Raw genomic sequence first — 16,479 nt, forward strand, 5'->3', positions numbered from 1 at the left:
TCTCTAGAACCTAGTTCTCAACGGACTGTTGCGCCACCCAATTTATTTTTATTTGATATTCACGTTTTGAGATGTGTTGGCAGCACTAGGAAGGATGATCAAATATTATGAAGTATAACGAATATGATTCGCTTAGTTTGACGTTTTCAATATCTTAAATATCCTGGATATGAGATTCGAGTTGTTCTGGACTTTTACATGTTTTTGGTGATGTCTTAATACAATTATCGATGAAATAAGAAAAGTGCCAAGAATAACTTATTGACATTTTTCGCAACTAAAAACTTTTGGATACCAAACACACAAAAGCTCAGAATGAAAGAAACAAATCGTATATATTCACTAAAATCAGTCTAGCTGCCCTTTAGTTAAAAAAATGGTAGATTACGTAACTTGAATTAAAAAATATTTTTATTTGTTCAGCCAATTTAATAAACAAGCGAATTTTCTTCTCCAACAAATTATCAACCAATAACACTAATGTCCCTTCTTTCCCAGTTCATGAAAACACTGATTAATCAGCTTAAGAAATATCTGGAGGAACGGAAGCTTCTTAATGACCGGCAATACGGCTTTCGTAGCAGTAGGTCCACTGGTGATCTCATGGTTCATCTCACCGAAGAGTGGAACAAATCTTTATATCGTTTAGGAGAAAGTGAGTTTATTGCACTTGATATTTCAAAGGCTTTTGATAAAGTCTGGCATCTTGCTCTTTTATCGAAAATACGTGCTTTTGGTATTGACGAATATCTTCTTCGTTGGATTAGAAATTCTCTTTCGAACCGTTTGACACAAGTTTTTTTGGACAGATTGAAGTCTGAATAATATAAATGCTGGTGTGCCCCAGGGCTCCGTTTTGTCTCCGACCCTTTTCCTCGTTTTTATAAATGATCTCCTGACTGCTACTTCTAATTCAATACATTATTTCATATTCGTTTCCAGTCTCACAACCCTCCTCTTCCGATGTGGAACTGGAAGGGCAAAATATGATAAGCTGATTAAATTTTGACCTACACAGCATTGTACAATGGGGAAAAAAACCGAGTGGAATTTATGCTTCGAAAACCCAATGCTGTCTTGTATCGTTAAAGCGAGATATACCCTGTTTGCCACTATCCATGAGTGGCACTCGCATCAACGAAACTGAATATCTCAATATCCTCGGAATCAGCAACCACCTTTTGTGGAGCGATCACATACGCGATGTCGCCAAAACTGCCTCAAGATGTCTAGGTTTTCTGAGAAGATCCAAGAAATTTGTCTCCCCGTTTGATCTGTCTACAGTCTCTGGGCTGGTGCTTCAGTAACCCAATTAAGCTTCTTGGATAGTATTCAAAGAAGAGCTTTTAAAATGACATTGGTGGCGTCACTTGAACATCGACGAAAAGTTTCTTGTCTCACCTTTTTTTTACCGTTACTTTAATGGACTAGCCAGTTACCGTAATACAAACGTTCTAGGAATGCCTATCAGTTTATCTTTCGGCTTCGTCTGCGTTACGTTGGGCCTGCTTCGAAGTTGCTTTGAATGACAATATGACATTTCTAAAATGGCACTTCTGTCATTAACAGCTGTTATTTTTTCTCAAAAAAAAATATGACTTTTAAAATCGGAAAAATTTAATTCAATCGCGGAAGTAGCTTTACACAGCACATAATAACCAATGAGAATATCTCCAATAGTCATTATCTCCAAAAGCAAATGTATGTTTCTTGACTTTTTTACAGCTGTTGGGCTGTCAGACAAAGCAAATGCTCAGCAAATTTGAACTAGATCTTCCGTTTGGAGTCAAATTACGTTATTTTCTTTCGATTGTCAAATGAAATGTGAGGTTGAAGCTTCATTGTGATAGCGTGCATTGAATTCCTATGTTTGAAGTCCCAAACTTCAGGCGAAGCCAAAGCTGAAGCATGTTTGTGTTTCAGCTATTAGCGTTTTACTGTCTCTCGACCTTTTACTAAAGCCTAACCATTACCATTGTGTTACAAAACGTTAGGTTTTAGTGACACGTAAATAGCAAACGTACACTTAGTCCAAAGAGTCTCCGTATAGTAGCCTAATTTTAGTATTTTTATGAAAAAAGTACTACGAATAAATGTAAAAACCAAAGTGGTAACATTGAAAAAAAGTTAGTTTCCACCTTTACCCTTTTACCAAATTTAAAAAAAATTGTTATTGTGATTTTCAAAAACCTGTTTTTAATATATTGTTATAGTAATTATTTTATCTCGAATCAACAAAAAGAAAGCTGCTGTACGGAGCCTTTTTCGAATATGTGTACAATAGACGGTTATCCAGCTATTATAACCTTTGAAAAGTCTATAACAAAATTGTCTTTCTGTCTTTTAAGTTTTTTTTACGAACTGTCATGGGAAAGGTTAAGACGGGTTTAGAGACTAGATGGTAAGGCAAGTTGCTTAGTGTTTGATTGGCCAGTTGCCAAAAATTACCTTCCATTTAATGTAACTTCATTGGAATACTGACTTGAATGTAATTCAAGAAAATCTCCCTAAATGACAAGTTAAGTCTACTTATGTCAAAGTGACAGCTTATTATGTTTCTTCATTCAACTAAAAGCTGAATTATGTTGTGTATGAGGGTTCTTTATCAAATTTGAATTTGAAATTGTTTACAAAGTAAAATGCAAGTAGTGAAACTTACCTAAGGAGTGTTTTGTAAACAATTATGTTTTTTATTAGTTTTGACACGATCAATTGAAGGTAAAGGTTTATGAAGTAAATTTTCGACACTTGACACTTTAAACAAGTAACTGTAGTTGTCCTAATGTTGCCTAAACCTGCTCATTGTTAAGAAGTATTTAGATTCAACTTTTTTAAAAGGAAAAAGTTAAGGGCCTTGCAAGTGCCAAGTGTCGATAGAGTCCACCACAGATTTCTTATAAGAAAGCTTATGACAATGGGATCGAAACTTGGTTTTCTTAAATTTGAAGGTGATCAATATTTTTTATTGAGATTTTGTCACGCTTGCCTCAGGGCTGTCATTTGGGGCCTCTCCTTTTTAATCCATTCGTCAGTCACATTCCAGATTGTTTAAAATTTGCAAATTGTCAAACCTTAGCAGACGATTTGAAATAATATTTTCTAGTATCTGTCTTTAGTTCCAAAAAGATAAAGATGCATTTTTCCAGTGGTTTAAATATTTACAACCATAATGAGATAAATATCTCTAAGGGTAAATTATTAAGAGCATTTCATTCATCACTTACTGTCTTGGTTTTGAAAATCTTTCAGTCGTAAACGAAATTAAAACCATTGGTTCACTTTCTGACACAACGTTGTCTTTTCGGAACACGTTAATTTCATAATATCTAAAATAAATTGGTTTTTCGTTTTTTTAAAGCGCGAAACAATTGTTTTGAAATATAGATTTTTAATAATACCAATATTATAATATTACAGAGTTGCTTGGTCACCTTTTCATCAAAGCTCCTATGGCAGTATTGAAAATGTTCAAAAAAGATTCAAGCATTTTGCTTTGAGGAACTTAGGGTGGTCGGAAGGCTTACCCAACTATAGTCCTAGATACACATTAATAGTTTTAAGGTCTCTTCAAAGTCGAAGAAAATGCTCAAGAGTTCTTTTTACAAAGGACATTCAAAATGGCAGAATAAAATCTCCAGATTTACTAGCTCTTATACCTTTTAATGATCCCGAGAGGAATCTAAGAAACAGAAGGACGTTCTCTTTTTGATTCCTTATGACAGTACAAACTATTTACAAAGTGGACCCGTAACTCTATTTTTATCACTTTTGAAAAATTAAATTCGTTATAAAATCAACATTCAAATGAGTAGAAATAAGTTTAAGAACATTTCTCGTGTTTTGTTAAAAAATCTATCAATAGTATCGTAGGATTTTACAAAAATAACAAAAACAATAGTAGTATGCATTCTACCGATAAAAGTTAAAGTTGAATCTTAGTACGGATGGGTTTTTGACATTTATACGAGTCTCGAATGGATCTAATGTGATTTCGTTCTTAAATGCTGGTACAATTGATATTGCATTTGTATCTAGATGGCTGTGTTCGTTGAGTAGTTGTGCATTTGGAATCATGCGTTTTCCATTGGGGAAAAAATCAATGTATTAACTGGGTTTATTTTGAAAGAGAAAACAAAAGAAAAGATTACTTTTTATATAGAATCTTAATTTCCAGATGTTTTCTTACCATTTCTTCTTGAAATTGTCCATTTTATTAGTTTTAGTTAGTTTTTTTTGCTGAAGGTTATTTTAACTTTTTTTTCACAAAACTTTCTTCTACTGTGCTTTTTGTATTATCATTCTGACAGGGTTCCTTTCAGTTGTACCAATTTTTAAATACAAAAATCTGGCTACTGCCGATGCGTTTTCTTGAGAATTTTCTATAATTTTTATAAAATGCCAAAAAAAAAACGCGTATTTTTATGAATATTGTCAATGTTTGTAAAATTACTATTAATCATTACAGTTGACAGATTATGTATATCCATTCATGATGAATAAATAAATACAATTTTATAATAAGGTTTTATTAAACTGGTCAACAAGATTTTGGTATTGGAAATCAAATTATATTTTACACGGTGTTTTTTTGTGGTGTTAGTCCAAAATTTGGCATTTACGGCAAATTTTTCATGCAATTTACGAACAAATTTGTTTGCGAATTGTTTTGACGTATGTCTTATTGTATAGGAACATAAGTCATCGAAAATAAAATGATCGTTCAGTATTGATTTGGCGTATGTGCATACAAATGTCAATATAAAGCTTAGAAATCGTATATACATATGTATGTACGTCACAGTCACGAAAAATATTTTATTTTTATATGCCGTATGTGAATACCGGAATACGTAGTATCTAAAAAAAAGTAAAAGAGGCTGGTATGCGACCCACAATGATAATTTCCCATCCTGTCTGTCGATTTGTCTTGCTTAAAAGTTTGTCTATATGTATTTTTACCAAATTTGCGCACTAATTTTTGTAGATTTTATTTTTTATGAAAAAAACGGACTGTTGGATTTTTATATAAAAATTACTGAATATTGAAAACAACATTTATTCTGAAATAAAATAAGTGTGAAGCCAATATTTTTATTTTTTGAAAAGCTATTTGAGCCGAAAGTAAATTTTTACCAACTTTTATAAATTTTGTTCAGGTTTTTATTTTTTGTAAAAAAACTGTCAATTCGATTTTTCTCAAAATTTGTCCTAATGTTGAAAACAATATTTCTTATAAGAAATAATTAGTTAGAACCTATTATCTCAAAGTTTTTAAAAGATATTTGATTTGTTAATTTTTTTTTCGGTTTTTAATTTTTTGTACAAAAACTGTCAAATCGATTTTTTTCAAACTTTAACTGAATGTTGACAACAAGATGTTTTGAAAGATAAAAGTAAATTGAAGCCAATATCTCAAGGTCGAAAATCAATTTTTACCAACTTTTATACATTTTTTTTTAGGTTTTTATTTTTTGTAAAAAATTGTTTTAGAGATGAAATCATATTTCAGTCGTAAAATTTTGGAGGTGACAAATTTTTTTTCAGTTTTATTGATTTATAAAAAAATCGTTATATTGATTTTTTTCAAAAAATATACCTGTTTGGTATCACGTTACAATATATTATATAAAATTTAATTCAAGTCTCTAGCGTTTTTGGTTCGTTAGATATTTAAGGTTAACCAAAATTTTCACCTTTTTTTCAAACTGCTATGGTAAAAAAACCACCCACGCAATTTTCTTGAGAGCCCTTTCTGCATCTTTCTGCCTTATTATCTGTATAACAAAATTTATTTGAAGTCGATATCTCTTCTGGTTCTTGAGCTATGGACGACGAAAAACACGTCGCGAACGTACGGACGTACAAACGTACGTACACACGCACGCACAGACATCTTTCTAAAAATCTTTTATTTCGACTCTAGGGACCTTGAAACGTCGAAAAATGTCAAAATTTTCAATTTGACAAATCGGATCCATTACAATAACTTCCTATGGGAAGTTAATAAATACGGAACCGGACGAAAAATATTTATCAGTAGTCTGCTTAACCTTCTGAAGAGAGGACGTGCCTAAATGAATTTTCCAGTGCCTGATATGAATGCGGAACTTCTTTCGTAAGAATTACAAAAATTCATATGGAATGACGTTTTGTTATAACGTTTCACACGTTTTAGATTAATCGACGAGGTGATCCCAAATGAAATGGAATTTCGGGAAGATGCTTATGCTTAAATTTCAAGCGGTTCAGACTTTGGTATAGAAAGAAAAACATGAATTTTTTTGGAAACTTTTTGTTTTTACAACAATTATTTTATTAGGAAGCGATGATTCTGTTAAATATCTCTCTTTTGTTATTCCTTCTGAGTATGACACTTTTGGTAAAAGTTTGCTAAAATAATTAAAATATTTTAAAAAACCTATACCACCTTTCACAGATAGTGAAATGAGTCCGAAAAATTGAATGAGAAAACGTCAGCGGAAACCAGAACTGTGGAAACAACAAATTCAAAAACGATTGCGAGAATCTGGAAAAGAATACAAAAATGCTGAAGGGATAACCAAACCAGAGAAGAAAAACTTGAAAGCATGTAAGCACACTTGTTTTTAGTTGTGCACGAAAAACTTTACACATAAGAACAGTGAAAAAATATATAAGTCCTTCTGGGTCTTGCCGGAGAGTTTAAAATCAACATTTTACTGTAAATTCGTTAAGCAAGTTCCTATAAAGCGAAGGGGAGTAAATGTTTCGAAAAAAAAACATTACATTTTTATATGCAAATTGGTAAGAAGATTCATCAAGTCTGCATAAAATGTTTCTTGAATACGTTGTGCATAAACGAAAAAAGAATTTACTATTTCTTTAATAACTTAAATGAAATCCTTCCAAAAAAGGAAAAAATGTAAAGAAGGCTACTCCACCAACTAAAATTAAAGCAGTACACCACCACATTAACAGTTTCCCAACAATAGACTCGCATTATTGCAGGGCAAGTGCAGGCCGAAATTATTTAGAAAGCCACCTCAACATTACAAAAATGTACAACTTGTATAGAGAGTTTTCAAAAGATACGATTAAAGAAAATATGTACCGAAAGAGTATTAATAACTCATTCAATTTGTCATTTTATAAGCTCAAAAAAGATCAGTGTGATTGCGGTTTAACTTTTAAGGTAAAAGACAATCCAACGAATTCTGAAATTGTTGAATTCAATATGCACAGAGATGAATATCCATGAAAGCTGAGACAGTCCTTGACAGAAACAATTTAGGCCGGAAAAACTTAATAATATGTTTTGATCTCCGGAGCATTTTTTCGGTTCCGAAAAAAAGAAAAAGAAGTTGAATGTTTTTGATTTGACAGCAACAATCTGTTCCTCTAAAAAGTCAAAGATTAAATAAAGGGTGATTTTTTTGAGGTTAGGATTTTCATGCATTAGTATTTGACAGATCACGCGGGATTTCAGACATGGTGTCAAAGAGAATGATGCTCAGTATGCTTTGACATTTCATCATGAATAGACTTACTAACGAGCAACGCTTGCAAATCATTGAATTTTATTACCAAAATCAGTGTTCGGTTCGAAATGTGTTTCGCGCTTTACGTCCGATTTATGGTCTACATAATCGACCAAGTCAGCAAACAATTAATGCGATTGTGACCAAGTTTCGCACTCAGTTTACTTTATTGGACATTAAACCAACCACACGAATGCGTACAGTGCGTACAGAAGAAAATATTGCGTCTGTTTCTGAGAGTGTTGCTGAAGACCGTGAAATGTCGATTCGTCGCCGTTCGCAGCAATTGGGTTTGTGTTATTCGACCACATGGAAGATTTTACGCAAAAGATCTTGGTGTAAAATCGTATAAAATACAGCTCGTGCAAGAACTGAAGCCGAACGATCTGCCACAACGTCGAATTTTCAGTGAATGGGCCCTAGAAAAGTTGGCAGAAAATCCGCATTTTTATCGACAAATTTTGTTCAGCGATGAGGCTCATTTCTGGTTGAATGGCTACGTAAATAAGCAAAATTGCCGCATTTGGAGTGAAGAGCAACCAGAAACCGTTCAAGAACTGCCCATGCATCCCGAAAAATGCACTGTTTGGTGTGGTTTGTACGCTGGTGGAATCATTGGACCGTATTTTTTCAAAGATGCTGTTGGACGCAACGTTACGGTGAATGGCGATCGCTATCGTTCAATGCTAACAAACTTTTTGTTACCAAAAATGGAAGAACTGAACTTGGTTGACATGTGGTTTCAACAAGATGGCGCTACATGCCACACAGCTCGCGATTCTATGGCCATTTTGAGGGAAAACTTCGGAGAACAATTCATCTCAAGGAATGGACCGGTAAGTTGGCCACCAAGATCATGCGATTTGACGCCTTTAGACTATTTTTTGTGGGGCTACGTCAAGTCTAAAGTCAACACAAATAAGCCAGCAACTATTCCAGCTTTGGAAGACAACATTTCCGAAGAAATTCGGGCTATTCCGGCCGAAATGCTCGAAAAAGTTACCCAAAATTGGACTTTCCGAATGGACCACCTAAGACGCAGCCACGGTCAACATTTAAATGAAATTATCTTCAAAAAGTAAATGTCATGGACCAATCTAACGTTTCAAATAAAGAATCGATGAGATTTTGCAAATTTTATGCGTTTTTTTTTAAAAAAAAGTTTTCAAACTCTTAAAAAATCACCGTTTATTATGCTATTTGGAGTGAGGTGCACAGCGGTAGAACTGATGATGATATTGCCAGTGCCTTAATCAAAATTTTGAAACAAATTTTGATTGATTATGAGGATATTGAAGTGCTGACCCTTTGGAGTGATTCTTGTGTGCCACAAAATAGGAATAAAATAATGACTACCGCATTAATGCAATCTCTCCACAAGTTGCCAAACTTAAGAACAATACTCCAAAACTTTTCTATTCCCGGGCATTCACTTATACAGGAGGTAGACTCTGTGCATAGTGGCATAGACAAACACCTCAAAAACCTTGAAGTGCACAGTCCTTTGTCACTATTTCGCAAGCATGAGCTATCCAAAAACATCTCCCAAATTAATTCAAATACAAGCTGAAGATTTTAAAGCATATTCCGCAAAATCAGGCCACTTGAACTATGTATCTATACCCTTCACCAAAACAAACTCTTTTAAATACGAAAAGCCAGATTTTTTTCATGTTTCATTCAAGAGAAATGCGAGGGATTTAAGATGCGAAATGTGCTCAATTATTAAAAAACCGAACAAAACCAATTTGGAAACACCGACAAATTTATTTGATCAGGACTTACAAGTTATTCAGAAAAGAACTAAAAACATATCCAAAGAAAAACTTGAACATATAAAAAGTCTCTTTCCTTTCATGTCTTCGGAAGATAAACTATACTACGAAGACTTATTAAAACTATGTAAACATAATTAATTTATTTATTAAAGAATTTTAATTATTTTTAAAGCAGTAATTGCAAAGTTCCATTTTTCTAGTATATTAAAAAAAAAAAAAAAAACAAAGTTCAAAAATGTTGATGTCACTAATTTTAAGTTTATCTTTCTTTTTCCATTCGTATATGAACTGTAACGTACTTTTTAAAAGAACCTTAGTACAATATTGTGATATATTTTTACAATGTATGTTAAAAATGAATTCTAAAATAAAATGTATGTTCCGTTTTAAACTCTGCCTTTTATTATGAAAAGCAATTTTGAATTTAGAAAGTGAGAATACAGAATCTTATTTTTTTTTGACGTATGTATGTTTATGAAGAGGAAAGGAACTTCTGATTTTGATGGCGTATACGGCAAACTCATTTTGCACACAAATTTAGAAAACTTAAAGACTAACAGATTATGAATAACATGTACATATATGAAAGAGAATTCTCAATTATATATCATATAAAAAAAATCAAAAAATGTCAGCAGTCAGTTTTTTCGTAATAGACTTCCAAACATTCAAAAGCGATTTTTCAATAATCTGAAAATGGCGTCTACGGCCCATCAATACTAGGGCGACGACTTGTCCCGCTTAAACTTTAAACCCTGAAGCATTTACGGGTTTGAACAGAAAAACGTTAAAACATAAAACACATTTTCGAATTCGAATTCGGCAACATAAAGTTTGTAAAATATAAACCAGTTATAAAAATAAAATTGAAACGGGTATTTTTAAGTTTGAGAATATTAACAGCAATTGAAATTTACTATAAAATGAATTCATCAACACAATTTCAGCTTTGTTTAACTTCATAGAAGTCAAATGAATACTGAATATCGAGAATTCCCGACAACTAGAAGATATACATTATACATTACAAAATCAACATATTATTTTTAAGAACTGTGTTTTGTTTTAACTAAGCCTTTAAAACAACGTAATATAGATTTTCCAACGTTTTCAAAAGCTCTATTTCAAATTTGACGTAATGGAGAAATTATAAAGTTAAATTCGAATTCAAAATTGTGTGTCATCGTGTTGCCAATATATTGGGCTGCAACAAACACATTTTAAAACTCAGAAAATCCACATTTAAGGTCTTCTTCAAATTTAGCCACAGGTATAGGTATAATTATGATAACATTTTTAGATTTCTTACCAATTGGTCCAGGTGTAGCAGGTTGTGAATTTGAGTTTGTTTTGCCAAAAGTTGTCAACGCCGTCGAACTTACTCCAAACAGAACAATAAAAACAACAAATAACATTGTCAAACTTCCGCACTGGGTATAGCGTTTAAGTGGCTGCATTTTGAAATTTCTTTAGTCTTTTCGGTTTTTTCTTTTGTAAATCTTTTCACAATCGCAAAGTTTTCTTCCCACAAAACTTTCACACACTCTTTTTAAAACACAAATTAGAATATTTGTAATTGTTTATCTTCTTTTTCCTTGCAACGTATAAGGATATTCTTCTGGGGAAATATTTCCAAACCAAGGAAAAGGGTCTCATTAAATGTTCCACTTCCAGTTACTTACTAAAAATAGGTTAACCAACAAAAATAATAATAAAAGAAAAGGAGGATATTTTAGTCCTTGCCCTTTTGAAGAACAGAGAATCCCTTAATTCAACAATATTTCCTGTAAAATTACTGTTATAAGGCACTTAATATTTCTTGCATTTACTTCATCCCTAAACACTAGATCTAGAGTTCCCGATAAAAGCTATGAATGTGCTGTATATGATTTTCGAATTTATGAGTTGGTCGTTTGAGCGGCACCATCAACAACTTCAAGACTCTGAGCAGTATAAAGGCGCTGTGGTGTGCTTCACATTAAATGTTTTTTTTTCTACTTTAAGGCACGAACAATAACAATAGACGAAACAACAACAACAATTAAATTAGCTAAAGTTACTAAGTTTAATTCAGATGTATATATATACTATATAGAGCGTATACAGTGTACAGAGTACGGAGTACAGTGAGTTCGAAAACTAAATCCAACCGGCTTGCTTAAAACCCTCTGAACGATTGAAAGATATCCCTCAAGTCCGAGGCTTAAGTTCGTTTGGAGGGAAAGTCTAATAAAACTAACACACACATTATGATCGAATTGGTGTAGCAGGACTGTGATAGTATGAGTGCTAAGGTTTTTGACGGAATCACGCTGTGAGTTGTGAAAGTGAAAGACTTTCCTTTCCTTTCGCTTTTTCTTGTTTTCGTGGCCTAAGACCGAGAGTTAAGAAACCAGCAGCACAGCCGAAGAAATTTGACCAGACCTAAGCGCATGATTGCTAATAAACCCACACCGACACAAAACAAGGACCACGGAGAATGTTACAACTTATACAACTTATACCGTACATAGGACCACGGACTTTGATGACGATGACGATGGCGATTTTGATGACGTGAAGTTTAAGGATCAGGGTTTTTGTTGTTCGTGTTTTTTAAGGGGGCTTTAGGCTTCGTGGGGTGGATGTGGATGAGATTATAATTACACAAGAAATCAAGGTTGGAGTTGGTTGTTGGAGTCTAAAAGAAAAACAAAAAAAAGGTACAATGCCTAAACTGAAGCGAGTTCAAAATCTAACGACTTTCATTCACTTGGCTTTTGGCATACTGATGTTGTTCCTGTTTTCTTCATGAGTTGGACTTCTGTAATAACAATTATTATAACTTGATTTCAGAATAACTTAACACTCATTATATTTATCAAGGACTGCAGATCAATAAGGATATTATAAGACACTTTTGCGCTCTCATAGAACTTGTACAAAAATTCACCACAAGGTTCTTGAACTTAAAAATGAAACCGCATTTTCGATTTTGTATATATTAAATAAAGAACAACAATTTCAGGACATAAAACAAAGTTTAACTATGTTCAAAGTTACTTGATGTTTCTATTGATTGAAATTGGTTTACTCGACGACACACGACGAACGACGATATAAAGTATATATTAACTCTTGAAGCGAACTTATATATGTAAATTTAGGATTCCAATTGATGTCGGGGGCTATATAAGATGCCTGATAGCAGAGTATTGATAAAACAAACCATAAACCAGTATAAGCATTGACTTTTACAACTTGACTAAGGAAAGTAAAAGCAAGGATTTAACACGAAACGGAAGGAACAAAAATATTATAAATCGAATTATATGCATTTTTTTGAGGCTTGCAAACTTTCTTTTTATTATATTTTACTTTCAATATTTTTATATTATTATTATTATTATATTGCTTTTTATTTATGCCATCAAGTTCTATTTTTAGAGTCGTTAATTATATGTAGCTTAGCTTATGACTTATAGGGGAGCAATGTCATTGAAGGAAAAGAAATAAATGACCAACATTTTGAGTCTCTTGTCTTACTGCAGTTACAAATTAGTTGAAACTAAAATAATGTATAGGTTCAAAGGTTAAACTATGCATAAAATATTTTTTGCAGAGTTAATATTTTTGTTTTTGTTTTTTTTTTTTTTTTTTCGAGAAAATACTTATGTTAATAAAGTCTGTGGCATGATAAGCTCTATTTAATCATATAAAACAAACGAATATATTATTTTATTTGGTCGAGACAACAAAGCCCATGTTTTACTTTTTTTTTGAGGGAATTCGTTTTATATATTTTCTTTATACTCGTAAGAATGCAATGCGAATTGAAGTAATTCATCTACGAATTTATAGTGCAGTTTAATTAAAAATTTATTAAGACCGATTTTAAAGCGGAGAGTAAACAACGTACGTATTTTGTTCAACGACGATGTTCGACAACTGAAGATTATATTTTTTGAGATTAGCATGATTGTCTATTAGAACGCTTGCATGTCCATTGTCCATGATTATTTGATCTTGATAATAATCTTTAATTTATTATGAATTCAAAAGACAACAAAATAATAAAATTTCATATTTCACACAATTAAGTTTTAGAGCTATATAAAATGATAAAAACACAATTTTTAACTCAAGTTAATAAAGCTGCTGTCAATACAGTAATTTAAAGATTGAATAAGTTCTATTTATAAATCTTAAAATCCATACCGAAATTATAATATGATTCATAACCTATTCATATACTCGTATCTTAATGTTAATAGACCTACAAAAATTATGTGATAATGAGTATTTATATATTTTAGACAATATTTAACAACCTATCTTATACCTAGGTTCTGATTTTAAAATTTAAATAAAAAATAATAAACAGCTAAGGAAACATGGCGACTGCTATCGAGAAACCAACAACGCTTATTTGGATGCGGTTTTGTCATTGGAGCCAGACTTAGGCAACAAGTTTTGAGCTAAATTCAACAATATTAGCCTACAATGCGCACATGCCCCCAAAGTATGGCAACATTAAGGATATGTTCTTCGAGCTCTTGGACAAAACATATGAACAGTGTCCTAGCTACGATATTAAAATTGTCCAGAGCGATTTTTATGTCAAGCTAGGAAGGAAAGTCATCTTTGGTAGAATAATCGCGAAAAATAGACTGCACGAGAGAACATCCCGCAAAATCCTTCCCCGACCGAGCCACGAGTAAACTTTTTCGAAGTTCTCTGCCGACAATACAATATATCGAGAACCATTGGCAACATTGCTAGGATGCGATCAGAGAAGCTGGAGTTGGGTTACTTCTTACGAAAACGGCAACCAGAAGCCTTTAACCGTGAGAGCCCTTGGGGAAAGGCTTATCAAAGCTAGGTTTCAGAGTAGAGTACGAAGGTGGAAAGAACACTTTTTCTCGGTTTGAAACCGAGTATTTGCAAACAACTTGCAGCTGATACCTTCTGAAGCGCCTGAAATTAATCCCCGAATCCGTACCGCACCTCCTAGTAAAGATGTGATCGTTGCAGCAATTAAAGCACTTAAGAACAACAAGCGGTAGGACTTGATGGAAGTCCAGCAGAGCTTTTACAAGGAGCACCAACGTCATCAAGCGAACTGCTTCATGCGTTCATAAAAGAAACCTGGAATACCGAAGCTTCCCCCATTAGTGGAAGAAGGGAACTATCGTCAAGTTCCCAAAAAAAGGAGATCTTACAAAGTGCGAAAACTGGAGAGGAATTAGCGTTCTACCTGCCGTTGCCAAAACAGTAGCAAAAGTAAGAATGAAATACCTTGAGGCCACACTCGATGCCGAACAAGCACGATTCCGCGCTGGATGCTCCTGTATTGATCATATCAACACCCTGCGGATCATTATTGAACAGTGCGTTCAATATCAATCATCACTACACCTGCCTTTGATAGCGTTAACAGGGAGTATATCTGGTTAGCTTTATGGAGGAGAGGCATCCCAGAAAAATAAATTTCTATTATTAAAGCAACATATGATGGATCTTAGTGTCACGTTCTGCACGATGGCAGGTTGTCAGATCATTTTGAAATCCTTGGAGTAGTCAGACAGCGCTGTATTCTGTCGCCAATATTGCTTTTGTTGGTGATAATCGATGTACAGTGCGCAGCTTTGTCAGGTAGCAGAGGGATCCAATGGACTTTGAAAACCAATTTAGAGCACTTGCTTACTCTCTCATAGGATCATGGATCTCCATCAAATGCCAACAAGTATGGAGAGAGAAGCAGAAGTTGTGGGGCAGGATGACCATGGAGAACTATCTTTCTTCCATAAAGATTGGAAACAACTTAATAGAACCTCGTGCAATTCTTATAAAATCGTACTTGAAAGTCGACACTAGAATCACTATGACATTGACAAAATCGGAAGAACTCAGCGTGAGGTGAATGGGGCTTTTGTGAGTGTTGAGGCAGAGGTGGCAAAAATGGGTTTACCGGTTATTGAGGGCAAAACAAAGTACCTGCTGTCATCAAGAAAGTACCTACGACACCAAAGTCTCGTTCAAAATATCTCCATCAACAGACGTAACTTTGGGGAAGTTAAAGACTTCGTCTACATAGGCTAAACTATGAATGAAAAAACAACATCAGCGCTAAGATCAAAGGAAGAATAACTCATACTAACCGCTGTTTCTTTGGACTAAGACACTAAAGTGTCGCTATATAAGACCTTTATCATCCCGGTCCTGCTATACGGTGCAGAAGCAAGGACTATGGCAAAAGCAGATGAAATCACCTTGGGACGTGAGAAAAGTTTGTCTCGTGATCTACGTTCCCATGTGCATAACGTATAAGGTGGGTGTAGAAGAAAATTGGACGATGAGCTCTTCCGGCTGTACAGCGATGTAGACTTAGATAGAACTTTTATCCTTTTATCTGGATAAGTTCCAGCAACTGAGATGGCTGGGTCACGTAGAGCGCATAGAAACCAATACTCCGGCCTCTCAAAGGCTTCGAATCCACACACACAGGACCACGCAGTAGAGAAAGAGCAGGCAGTGCGTAAGAGGGAAAGTGACCACATCCAACATTTAGTTAGGGACAAAGATAGGTGTAGAAGTTTGTTGGGTGAATCCCTAGTTTACAGAGGAGTGTAGGGCCACCTAATTTAATTAATTTTTCTATGAATTAATTCATACTTTTTCGTTCATAATTCATAAGTTTTCTAAATTTAAAAACTTGAACTTAAAAAGACCAAAATCTGTATGTAAAACACAGTCTTTTGATGTTGTCCCAACAGCTTAAATATTTCTACCATATTCACAATCGCCGACCGAGAAAGTGCTTCACGACGACCCAAAAGTGCTTGGATTTTTGGAACCTCGATTGCAAAATGTTACTAATTTCAAAACTATGTTGAAACGTGTGTTTTTAAATTGGTAACGTCTTTACTTTTACTCGTCAAATCACTTTTAGCACTTTTAATAGAAACAGCTAGCTTACTATAGAGTGGGTTATTCAAAATAAAACCTCTTATTGGAAAATCCTTTACTAAATGACGTATTATGTAATATAATGATGTTTCATACATAAAATAAGTTTCATTATTTTAATATTTATTTATTTTCTAAAATAATAATTAGTACCTACCTATTATTTTTTTCATATAATCTTGTAAACAAAAAAAAAACATTTGACAAAAAAATCTACTTTATCAGACATAGTTAAC

At 33.5% G+C, this 16,479-nt stretch overlaps 1 protein-coding gene across 3 annotated transcripts in view; it reads right to left on the reverse strand.

Annotated features, from left to right (window-relative positions):
• LOC129940784 (uncharacterized) overlaps positions 1–13,231 on the reverse strand; it is a 40,609-nt gene extending 27,378 nt beyond the window's left edge. Inside the window, exons 1-2 of one of the 3 annotated variants that reach the window (XM_056049261.1) lie at positions 12,946–13,231; positions 10,605–10,976 (exon numbers count right to left, since the gene is read on the reverse strand). In XM_056049261.1, coding sequence (XP_055905236.1) covers positions 10,605–10,752 — 148 coding nt within the window. In that variant the 5' untranslated portion in view covers positions 10,753–10,976; positions 12,946–13,231. Of the gene's footprint in view, positions 1–10,604; positions 12,054–12,945 lie in introns of those variants that run through there. The other 2 variants (XM_056049262.1, XM_056049260.1) reach the window with 2 other exon arrangements.
• Between the last annotated feature and the right edge of the window lie 3,248 nt (positions 13,232–16,479).

This window comes from Eupeodes corollae, chromosome 1 (genome assembly GCF_945859685.1).
Source record: "Eupeodes corollae chromosome 1, idEupCoro1.1, whole genome shotgun sequence".
NCBI lineage: Eukaryota > Metazoa > Arthropoda > Insecta > Diptera > Syrphidae > Eupeodes > Eupeodes corollae.